This window comes from Podarcis pityusensis, assembly GCF_964106645.2.
Source record: "Podarcis pityusensis genome assembly, chromosome: 5".
NCBI classification, from domain to species: domain Eukaryota; kingdom Metazoa; phylum Chordata; class Lepidosauria; order Squamata; family Lacertidae; genus Podarcis; species Podarcis pityusensis.
In genome coordinates, this window is record NC_138032.1 from 53,701,530 (window position 1) to 53,714,182 (window position 12,653).

A 12,653-nucleotide genomic window follows, 5' to 3' on the forward strand; every position below is an offset into this window, starting at 1 on the left:
AAGTGAGACTATCCACTGAAAAAGCCTGATGATATAAAGGCCAGTAATATGGATTCAGTGGCATAAGCATCCCAGATAATGAATCAAAGATAAAGCAAATAAATATATCTATCCAGACTCACATCTGGTGCTTTACAAGTGCAGAGAAGAGGCCATTTCATAACCCAGAGGAAGGGAACCTGAGGATCTCCAGATGTTGTTGGACTACAACTCCCATCACCCCTAACCATATGCCATGCTAGATGGGGCTGATGGAAGCCGGATTCCAACAATCAGGAGGTGCCACAGATCCCTGTTGTAGCTTGCCAGGGTTTTGAATGTTTATTCAGAAGTTCGTGGTGGCTGGGCTAGCCCTGTCATTAAACAGAGTGAGGCAGCTGCTTGGTGGAGAGAAGTGGCGAGGTGTTGGGAGAACAGATCAGTCCTGGCCCCTACAGGCTGCCCTACACATCCTTATCTAGGGAGGAATAAATCTGTTGATTTTGATTTTTCTCAAATTCACAATTTTAAGTTCAGTGCTCAATGTGTATCAAAGTGTTATATATGACTTCTCAAAACCACATTCTCCTACAATACACATTTTGTAATCTATTTTCACTAATACAGTGGTACCTTGGGTTAATTCGTTCCAGAGGTCCGTTCTTAACCTGAAACTGTTCTTAACCTGAAGCACCACTTTAGCTAATGGGGCCTCCTGCTGCCGCCGTGCCGCCAGAGCACGATTTCTGTTCTCATCCTGAAGCAAAGTTCTTAACCTGAAGCACTATTTCTGGGTTAGCAGAGTGTGTAACCTGAAGCGTATGTAACCTGAAGCGTAGGTAACCCGAGGTACCACTGTATACAAGTAATTTTTTTGCAAGTATTTTCCCCCAATATACTGAGTTTTGTAAATTATTTTATGCACACTTTCCCCAGCCATATGCATTTTTGGATACATTGCCTGGCTGAATTACTGCATCACAAAATTTAGAGAAATGATAATTTCAGAGGGTAGCTGATAGTTTGCATTTTGTTTTGGGATGTGTGACTCTCGTAGTTTCTCATTAAAATGCCAGCTGAACCAAATGTCTCTCCTCACCCCATCGAGGGTGCTGTCTTCTCATCCATGTTGAAAGAAGATCCAATCTCTGGTGTAACCACTTTCTGTACTGTACTGGAAGCACCACCTTGATTCCAGCAGCAAAATGTATTGGACTGGCGCTGGATAGTACTGTATTCAATTTATGGTGGGTCCTTTGTGAAATTCACCAGCCCTGACCACTGACTCCTCCCAGTTTAGCTTAACCTTGCCACTTCTAGCCTTCTGAAAACAATAGCTAAGGGAGATGACATCTGAGGTTAATGGGTCAGAGCCTTTCTTCTTGCTCATAATTTGGATACTGGTTTAGATGGGTGTTGGCTCTGAGAGTGCATATAGTGCAGAATGCAGTGAGCTTGTATAGTCTGGTGGCAGATACTGGCTATGGAGAGAAATTTAATAGTGACATACTCAGGTAAGCAGACTGTTCACCATTCTGAATTCTCTCCGTATCATCAAACGGAATACCTGGCTGTAGAGATTTAACAGATAACTCTTGGAGAATCTCTGATCTGATACTTAAATGCTTCATGAGAATGACAGCAGGCATATTATGCCTGACATTTCCATTTACATCTACTACCTGGGGGGAAGAGAGAAATCAGCCATTTGGCTTTTGTTATGAAGGAAAAAAAATACATATATTACTATTGAATCTTGGGGATTATTTTAGCCTGTAGGGGATCAGATAAAAAAACACTTCTAACATTTGTTGCTTGCCTAAGCAACTGCTAAGAAGATTCAGCAGTGGCATTCCTTTGCTGGCAACTATATAGACACCTTTTTAGTAATTAAGGCAAAACACAAAACAAACAGAAGCAAAAAATATTACAGAAGAAAAAAGATATGGAATACTCCTAGATACAGAATTATTTATTGCTTTATATGTGTTCAGTTAATGCTGGAATATGTGGCATGCCTAGTTATCCCTGCATCTACAAGTGTTACATTCTAGCTTTGGAATACGTGTATTACTCGCCTCAAGCAGAAGATCTAAAACTTCCACCTGCAGATGACTTGAAAATGACTAGAGTCTCAGCAGACCACTTCATTCATATATATATATATATATATATATATATATATATATATATATATTCCCTTCAGCAATGGCATATTCATCAAAAGGAGTGCTGTGTTATGAATATCACAGGCCCTAGGCTAGGCTGCTTAGAAAGTCCCCTTTAGTAGGAACATCAGGTGTGCCACCAACTAGACATTCTCAGTTGCTTCATAACCTTTCCACAGCTCACCTGATTGGAGATCACAGCCCAGAGCCTGTGCACCTCTATTCCACAGGCACCCAGTGAATAAATCTAGAAAGCCCCATTGCACTGCTGTGCAGGACCACAGTTATTTTGTTGACTACTGTTTTCATGAAGTCTTCATCAGTAAAGAAAAAACAGAAGCTATGATAAAGGAATCAAACTAAAAACTCAGATTATATGCCTTACTGAATATGTTGTAGCTATTTCAGTTGATTTCAGGTAGACTATTTTATGCTTCAGCAGCAAACCTTTAAGGAGACAACAGCTGGCTTTAAACACTGGAGGATGTTACATGCATGCATGGTATATCAACTATGCCCCAAGAAATCAGAGCCTCCTTAATCCCCCCCCCCACCTTTTTTAGTATACTGTGATTATAACTTTTCATCCACATCCGAGTATAATTACATGCCCAATTGGAAGTGTGTTTGTCTAGCAGGCCTGAAACGGAAAGCCAGGAACAGGCCAACTCCGCCACCCAAATGTCCCCCTGGACTCAGGCATGGGCACAACCCCCTCTCAGGGGTTGACCAAACCATCACGTCCCTGGATTCCTTTAATCCTTCACATAGGGATGGTGAGAGCATTCTCCCATCCCTATCACCTGAACCAGAGCCTATCCGCAACCTTACAAATTGTGACGATTTGCTATGTGGCAGGCGAAACCCAAAAGGCAACAGCCAATCAGCCAAGTGGGGAAAATTCCTGCCGTGCCCCTGTCCCAACGATAGACGACACACGACAGCATAGCAAGGCCAAGTGCAAAGCCCTAAAGGTAGGGAGAGGTGGATGGGTGTTCTGAATGCATGCGCCAAAAGAGGAAGCTCTGGGTCACGTGCATGGGCATTAATAGGTCCCTCAAACCATTTGGACTGTGTCCCATTGGCCAGATTGCACCCAGCTATAAGGGGCCTACCAATCGGGTGTTGTGGCTGACCAATTGTACCCACCCACAACACAGGGTGTCAGTTTTCCTGGTCTCACCACAATACGTGCCCTCTTTAAGGGAGGACCCGATTTCCCCTCCCCTAGAAATCTGCCCATTGACCAGGGGCGATGCATCCAATTTTGTTGCGTGAAGCAAAACAGAAAGGTGCCACCCTGCTATCACTGCTCCACCGCTGAAGCCTCCGGCTGCTGAAGCCTCCCCCTTACCTAGCTTGTGTGGCTGCAGCTGCAAAGCGGCAACAGTGAGCTCCAGCACATCTCATGGAGCCTACAAGATCTCATGATATTTGGGTGAGCTCCTGCAAGATCTCACTGGTAGCCACTATCACCGCTGCTTCTCCGCAAGTGGGCTGGTCTACTGGGCCATCGCCTCTTTGGGTTCTGCTGGCCAAGGCGGCTGCTTCAGCCTGCCTCATGGTCAGCCTGGCCCTGCCATTGATTGAAATGCTGCCCCGTTCTCAGAAGTTAAACAGGTGGCCGTTATGTTTGTGGCACCCTGACTTTGGGACACTCTCCTCGCAAGAAGGCTCACCTACCACCTGCTCTGCTCTTTTATCTGCTAGGGCAGTGGTGGGCAATGCGTGACCCTCCAGGTGTTGTTGGACTCCAACTCCCATGAGCTCCAGGCAGCATGGCCAGTGGCTGGGGATGATGGGAGACCCAGTCCAACAACATATGGTGAGCCATAGGCTCCTTGTGCCTTTGCCGGGTGGATATTCCCTAGTCGAAGAGAGTCTTAGCAATGTTCATTGGCATTTTATGGTTTTATGGTTGATTTATCATTTTATATGTTCAATGTGAGCTACCTTGGACAATTAATCAGAAAGACAGGATGTAAATGTGTTCATTAAATAAAATATATAAAACCTCTGCTGGTTTCAGTGTGGGATATTGGGTGTTATAAATGTGCATGAGGGGAAGAGAAGGAGTGCCATGCTTGAAGTTTTTCTTGGGAATTTAGCAGGATTATTCTCTCTTCCAAGGTGCCTTTATTTTGTGACTTTTAATATTCCAGTATCTACACATGTTCTATCTTCTCGCAGTACATTAGAATCAAGATATTGGGTGATGGGGTGAAGGACTTTAGATATTTTAAGGAGAAAAGCAATACAAGCACAATCATGTCCAGGCATTTGTGGTCAAGACACTGCTTCTTGCAGTTAGCAGCCAAACTAAACGTGACATTAGTTACATGAATTAATGTGCATGTTTTCCCCAATGTAAATAGCTAATATGGGGGTGGAGAGGGGCACCAAGCAGGAGTTTTACTGTGGCAGGCAGGACAGGTTAACCTAAGGTTACCAGACGTCCCCATTTACAGGGGACAGTCCCCAGATTTACAAATCAGTCCCCTGACAAAATCCTATCATTCCTATTGAAGTTGAAAAGTGTCCCCGGATTCATTGGAAAAAAATCTGGTAACCTTAGGTTAACCCTTTCCTCCCAACTCTCTGATCCCAATGAAAATTGCGCTCACTCTCCAGCCCAAGAGCTGCTATTTGCCCTGGACCCAAATATTCTGTTGGCTATCTTTTAGAAAACTAGTGAAGAGCTTGAGTGCTATAGTTGAAAACTGCATGCAAAAGCTCACACAAAATGCTCTTTTCTTGGTGTAAGGGTCCTGATTCTCTTATTCCCAGTTCAGCCCTTGTCGAAATTTGTTGACCAGGGGGATGAAAACCTGCTATATAGGGAGGCTATGGTGACCTAGGTTCAAATCTCAATTCACCCATGAAGCTTGCAGAGCACATCGGGACAGCCATTCTTTCACACGCTAGCCTACCTCAAAGGGTTGTTGTGAGAACAAAAATGGAAGGAGAGAGTGGAAGCATGATTATGAAGCTAATAAATAAATGCTGATTGGGGATTTTTTTTGGGGGGGGGTAGTACTTCTGAAAGATTTTTGCCTTATTTAGGAACTCTTCCTGGCAGGGCTTCTGTGTCAGGGGAACAGAAAGCAAACCATTCATCCAAGAAAGCTTTCCTGATGCCTGCCTGCTGAAAGCTTTACCTGCTCAGTCTCTGCCTGTGATGCTGCGCTACGCAGGCTTGACAGGAGCGTTAGCCCTTATTCCACCACCTTGCAACCCCGTAAACATAACGGGTGATTTCCCACGCCGTGCTACACACTGAATGAGCGTTGGCATTTCGCTCCTGGGTAACGCGTCTCTCCGGGCGAAAATGGGCAACTCCGGATGCTGATCAAGAGAGCCAAGGAGATCCTGCCAGAGGGGAATCTCCCGAGCTGGTGGGCGGGAGGCGGAGAGGCAGGAGAGCGTCGGACCGCTAGAGGCAGGCAACAGATAGTTTTTCTCGACGGGGAGGGGCATGGAAACCCCCCAGGATCCCTTCAGCCCAGACTGCTCTCGGAAGCGAAAGGCGTCTCTGCTGTCAGGCGTGCTTGGAGCGAGACTGCGAGAGGAAAGGGAGTCCCGGCCAGAAGGCGAAGAGCAGCAGCGCCGGGTGGGCAGCGCGGGAGAGTCAGCAGCAGCTCCAAGAGGCCAGCGCGCTGTCGCCGCAGTCGCGGCTGCCGTCTAGGGCGCAGGCTGCACTCCCGGGCGCTTGGCTGGCGCTTGGCATGGACTGGGAGCGCCGCGCTGGACTCGGCTGGCCACGGAGGGCTCCGGAGAGACGCCGCGCTTGGGCTGAGGTTCTCGCCTCCCTGTTGCCTCTTTCCATGGGATTAAAACCAAGGTGGTGAAGCAGCCGCCGGCCGAGTGGATCGGACCTCTCACCTTCCTCCACACCACCATCAGCCCCCCAAAAGCCCGTCTTCTCTTTGGACCGAGCCATGTGGGACCTCGCTCTGGAGGTGGGGATACGGGTCCTGCTCTTCGGCGTCTTCATGTAAGTAGCCCAGGAAGTTTCCTCTAGACGGCGGCTCGCCTCGCCAGTGCGCACCAACCGAGTATTATTATTGTTTGTTATTATTATTTTTAAAAGCTCCGTTGCCAGAGCCGGGGAGAGATAGAGGGGAGGTGATGGACTAGATGGCCTTTGGGTGCCGCCAACCCGGGAGATCTGTGGCTGCGGGAGGGAGAGGCTCCAGCTGCGCGCCCTACCTGTCAAGGTGGTCAGGGAGGACCTGCGTTACTGAAAGCTTCCCAAAATGAACTTGCCTCCCCTTAAATCCTTACTCTAACCAAAGGGTACCCTCTCTTTTAACTTAAAAGTCCTTCTCTATACACCCCCCCCCGCCAAATACGCGAAGCCTGCTTGTGGTCACATGGTAGGAAAAGAAATGCACTCTGCACGCGTTCAGACACCTTTCTCAGAGGTGTCTCTGCGTGCTCCAGAGTTAAGTCCTGTCACTGGAAACAGGCAGCCCTGGCACAAACGAATCCAGCCGCAAAGAACGTGTTTTTCAGTCCGAAAGCTGCCTGAGGGGAGGGGTGTCAAAATGCTCCCAACAGTAAAACATTGACACAGCCGGCCATTGGTTGGTGCAGTTTGGTCCACAGGGGGAAAAGAAATAAAACATTTTCTTCTTCTTCTCATGAAAATTAATAATTTTGAAGAATTTGTAAAACAGCACCATCTAGAAGATAACGGAACATGATTGCAACCGTGTGGCTGCAAAGTGTCCCTCTGTATAAGTTCTGTTCATTATCTGCTGGGAATGGTTTAGAAGGGGAGGAGGGGATCAACACCAGGAGAAATCCTTTTTTTGTTCCTCAATATTTGTCCCTTTCTCTACTTGACTTACAGTGCAATCCGGTGCCTGTCTCCCCAAAAGTAAGCCTCATGACTAGCACTGTATTTGTTCTATGGCTTGTTTAAATTTTGTTCTGTTAAAAATAAATAAATCATTGTTAGTGGCTCACTTTAGTATCCTATCCATACTTTCAATTCTCCCTCAACCTGCTTCAACTTTTCTGTTCCTTCTCTTCTCCTCATTATAACTTTCAGTTGCGATCCTATGCCCACTTAAAAGGGAGTAAGCCCTGCTGAACTCAGTGGCACTAACTTCCGAGTTAACATAGGAAGCTGCCTTATACTGAGTCAGACCATTGGTCCTTCTAGTTCAGTACTGCCTTCACTGACTGGCAGTAGCTCTCCAGGGTTTTTACCAGCCCTCCCTGGAGATGCCCGCGATTGGACATAGGACCTTCTGCATGCTCCAACCCTAAGCTGCAGCCCTTTCCCAACATGCTGTAAGGTGGCAGCCCAATGGCTGCTTTCCCCAGAATAGGTCCCATTGACGTCAGTGAGACTTACTTTTTGAGTAGTCATGCATAGGCTTGTAGTGTAAAAAAAAAAAAAAAATGTACAGAAAGTGATAAATGGCACCAAGGTTGCTAGCAGAGTTGTTTGTTTCAATTCCTCACTCCACCAAGGATAGAAAAAACATGCTTCCTTTGACCAGTTGAACAACATCAAGGAATCTTGACCTGAGAGCCCAGGTGCTGCAGTGAGGCTTGGTTTATATGCTCTGTTCTCTCCTCCTTGCCTGTGCCAGGAATCTGCTGAATAGGTTCCTCCTGCCTTTTGCTGGAAGCTGACAAGAGGGAGAAAGATGACTGTGATTTGGAAAGTGGGGGGACAGAAGAAAGCAGGTTTTTGTCCTGCTGCCTCCACAGCCTCCCTGCACCACTGCTGCTTCTTAATTGGCTGGGATGCTTGTGTTAGTGTTGCATGTTTGATAATTGTAAAGGATCTTGGACACTTGTGCTGAGTAATTTCCACCAAGTGTTTGGCTTTTGTAGTGCATGCTGTAGCTTGGAAGTAGTAGAAAACAGTTGCCGATTCTCATCTTCTTTTAAAAAAGAAAGTGAATCAGCTGTATTTGGTGCCTTGTTTTGTCTCTTTTTTTTCCTTGCAGGGTGGAGGAGGACATGTTATGTAACATAACTTAAAAATGGTGCAGGGTCTATTTTGCTCAAAGGGACTCTGGAGCTAAAAAAGGAATCTTGTGTGCATTTATTAATGATTTGTCACATTTCTTGTTTTTAAACAAAAACTCACCCTTCTGTACCCCACCTTTCTTAGAAGAGGCAAACCACCTTTCTCTAAGGAAAAAAAAATTATGTAGCAGATATTCCCCCCCCCCCTTGGGAACACACTTGGCTTTCACTTTACAGCCTTGAAATGCCACACAGCAGCTGGTAACCCTTATGATCATATTTGGGATTCTCCTTTCCGTTGAAACCTGCAGCATGGACTAAGGATTTGAAGGGCACGTATTCAGCACAAAGGAAAAGAACAATGCAAATCTTTTTAAATAACTTATCACAAGTGTTTTGTTCGGCAAGGCTACCTTAAGGAGCTTCCAAAGTAACATTAAGGGCTTGCTCCAATGACTGGATGCGAGATTTCTCCATACTCCCTCCTTTGCCTGTTAATACCAGCCTTCACCCTCCAGATACACTGATCAGAAAAGCTTACGGTACAATTTTGTTTGGCTCAACTTTTTATTAAGTTAGTGCATGCTGAAAGTGTTCACTTTTATGCTGCTAAGCCTGGAAGGATTTGCAGTGCACATTTTGTGATTTCTGTTCTCTGTGTCAGTAGACTATTTGTTTGACTATAGAGAAAGCAAAGGTGTTGGCCCGTAATAAAAATCCACATTAGGGATTTTTATTAGGCCAATCAATACATTACAAAATAGTGTGCATGCTTTCAGTTAAATATTCAGAATAGTCTTGCCTGGTTGCTGAGCGCAGGAGCCAAAACTGATGAGAGGGAGGCGAAAGACTCCCTTTGTATGGGATCTCCCCTTCTTCTTTTTTAAAAAAAGACCTCCCTCTGGTACCACTAAAAATGACGGGGTGTTAAAAAGGTTGCAGTTTGAAATGCCCCATAAGAAAACCCAAAGCAGGGAAATCTTCACAGAATTGTACTGTAGGCTATGAGAGGAAAAGAAAACATTAATGTTCCAGCTTGGATTGGCTACCACATTAGATGGTTGTGTGCGGAAACATGTAAATAGTGTAGTAAGACACCAAGTGTGGGGTTTAACTAGGGTCACTTTCATTTGCTACATTGTAGGATCTGAATGGGTGGAAAACATATGTGGGGATAAATTTCAATACTTCTAACAGGGAAATAAAGCAGATATAACTGGATGAAACTCTCCTGCCAAGGAAAGAAGTAGTGAAATATATCCCCCAGCCCCCTGGCCACACCTTTCAAGTGAGGAGGAAGGTCTTCCTGTCTCATCTCTCCTTCGTACCTCGTAGCTCTAAGTGGGTGATACAGGTTAGCCCCCCAAATGATTCATATGGTCTCCTGGGTCTCACAGCCCTGAGTGGAAGCCTCAGGAATCACTGTTCAATCACCTGCAAAAATGTCTCAGGGTACCTACCTGTTCCTGCACATACCTGCACAAATACAACCAACCTATTTAACTTGGGCCCCTCACTAATGGTCAGTCTTCAGAGTAGAAAAAAACAAAAGCCATTCTTCCAGGCCAATCAAAGCACAGGACAAAAAGGTTCCCATTCAACTCTTTGACACAGCCAGCAAATTCTATACTGCATATAGGGAGAGATAGATTGTTGTTGGTCAGAAGCTGTGAGGAACACCTCTAGGTAGGGCATGCTTAAAGCTGTTGCTTTCTCTTCCCACAAGCTGGCACATTGCCCATCAGTGCTTCCTGGAAGCATCAGATGTACCCACTAAGTCCTTTCCAGATGAGATAAGCATGGTTGCATGCACGCATGCATAGATATCCTTTTCTAAATGGCAGTGAATGAGTTCAAGATGGGGATGCAATATAAGGGAGGACAGATCAAACAGCTACAGTCTTCAACCCAGCTGAAGAAAAGGGGAAATCCCCTTCCCCCCCATTCTAAAATCCCAAGTGTTTTGGTTTGTGGATTGGGCTGGCAGTTGAGAACCCCTGACTGTATTGACTGGGACTGATGTGAGATGGAGTTCAACAGCATGCAAAGGTTTGTTGGCTACCCACAGAGAATATGCTCCTGTTAACATTGAAGGTGAGACTAGAGTTAATTCAGAAGAATGGAAGGTGGCAAAATTCTTACTTGGGGAGCAAGACTGTTGCTGCATTAAAGTGATCAACTCGGGGAGGGGGGCGGGTATACTCTGAGATGTTTCATGCATTTCCAGTTCTGTTGGTCTTGAGTTTAGATAGAAGGCTTGTAGTTATTCTCAGTTCTTTAAAAAAACATGAGCTGGTTAACATGCTGTGTAAGACAAAAGTTTACCCTGTACTGGCAAATGTAGAGATTACCATCTTTTGTTCAGCTTGATTGCTTTTTAATTAACATTGATGATCATGCCATCTGATGTTTCCAGAACTGGCTGAAAATGTTGGTACAACAACTTTCGATAGCCCGAAGATACTACTTTGTTGCACATCAACGGCTGATAGCTTCTGAACTAGGAGATTCCCCATCATGGTTGGCTGTGGGCTGGAGGGTTGTGGTCTATTCAGTGAAAAATTTGCAGTTGCCTAAAAGAAGGAGCCTTGAATGGGGGCTTCTCCAGGTTGAATCTGTTTGTTTCTTAGAGAGCTGAGGCTTGTCCATAGGGAAGTTGCCTGATATTGAGCTAGAACATTGGTCATTGTCTACACCAGGAGTTGGGAACATCAGGCCCAGGGCTGAATGTGGTGCTCCAAGCTTCTCTGTCTGGTAGGACAGGCCATTCACTCCACCAGCCCTACTTCCCTGCTTTTGCTTGGCTGAACTATCATATTCCTTGTATTGTGAGGTTGCCTCTTGCTTACTGAATGGAGAGGTGTGTGTGAACCCATGTGTAGAAACATCTGACTTTTGCATGGCTGGAATGTAGCCTCCTATACATATCTGTTGCTCTACTCACTTTTGATACAGCCCCGGAGCGGAAAACATTTCTCCATCCCTGGACTACACTGAATGGCAGGAACTCTCCACCATTTCACATTGAAGTCTACCTGGAGATACCAGGATTTGAATCTGCTATCTTTTACATCCAAAGCATATAATATTACCAAGGAGCTTCCTCCTTTTAGCTGATTTCCCACCTGTTCCATTATGTTATGTTCATAAACCTTCTTCCCCGACTGTGGAACTCTCTCCTCTGAAATTCAGCAGGTGCCTATAGTTGTTTCACTCAGACATAGCTTAAAACTCGGCTCTTCACTCTGGCTTTTGTATGTTATTAATACCCAGCTGGAACAGCAGTTTTCTTTTTCCATTTCTGTGATTAATTGTTCAGTGTATTGTATTCTGCTCATAATTGTTATGGTCTTGTATTTTTTATTTAAATAGATTTTATTGTTTACTTGCCCAGATATATCCAGATGGAGAGTGGACTATAAATATTCTAAACAAATACATTTGTCAATTGACGGCACAAAAATGCCACTACTCTCTACTGCGCTCTCTTGACAAGGAAACATTCCCCATAGTGACTGCCCCAAGCATTTAATCCACCTGAAAATTTGGGATCCATGTGTATAATATTCCAGTTGAATAGATGAAAATAATGATGAGGGAATTTAAGTGCCTGGTGTATCTGTTGCTGGAGCTTGGTAGCACAGAAAAATGCAATGCCACTTCCCTTCTACCACATATTTGCAAAAGTCATTGGGATTTGTATTGTTGCTGATAGATTGTTAGCTGAATGAGGTTTCAAAAGTACATTGGCCCCCTCTTTGCATATATATATAGAGAGAGGGGGGGAATGAATAATACTTGATTAACTGCTTTAACATGAAGATGTCACATTTGTCTGTTGCTCCATAAATGTTGTCCCACATAAATTGGTAAGGTTGATAAAATACAGAACAGCACCAGAATTCATACTTGGATGCTCTCATTATGGAAACGACACATCACTAGGCATGGATTTAGGCAGCATGATTTTAATGATAATTACAATAGATGTTGTGGAAGCTTTGTTGTTTGCTGATTTGTGATAAAAGAGTCAAATAAAGATGGAATTGTATTTGTCAGAAGTACTTTCAGTGGGACTCCTGCTGGCAAGTGATAAGATTTCCATGTGTGCTAACTACCATGGGAACTACTCACAGATTTATGCTAGTATGATGCATTTTGCTACAATCCTCTGTTATGTTTTATGTGTTTGTGTTTAGTAGAAGGGTCTGGGGGGAGCTAGTGCAGCAGAATGGCTATGAAACTGAACTTTCGACCAGAAAGTAAGTCCTGGTGGAAAAGACATCTCACCTGTGCCAGAAATTAATTATCAGGGCACAAGAAAGTTCTGATAATTCCCTTCCCTATAAGCAAGAGGGTGATCATACTGATTACAGGAACACACTTTAGATCACTGAAGTAATGCATTCATGTCATGACAAAGCATGGTTCGTTGCAGGGATAGGCTATTGCAGGAGTGCAGAAGCTGGGGCCCACCCAATGCTGTTGGAACTCCAGTTCCCAGAGTAGTATAAT

At 44.8% G+C, this 12,653-nt stretch overlaps 1 protein-coding gene across 2 annotated transcripts in view; it reads left to right on the forward strand.

Annotated features, from left to right (window-relative positions):
* The first annotated feature begins 5,403 nt into the window (after positions 1–5,403).
* Positions 5,404–12,653, forward strand: part of PLPP4 (phospholipid phosphatase 4) — a 92,354-nt gene continuing 85,104 nt past the window's right edge. Inside the window, exon 1 of one of the 2 annotated variants that reach the window (XM_081005326.1) lies at positions 5,404–6,141. In XM_081005326.1, the coding sequence (XP_080861452.1) occupies positions 6,086–6,141 (56 nt within the window). In that variant the 5' untranslated portion in view covers positions 5,404–6,085. The remainder of the gene's footprint in view (positions 6,142–12,653) is intronic. The other variant, XM_081005327.1, reaches the window with a different exon arrangement.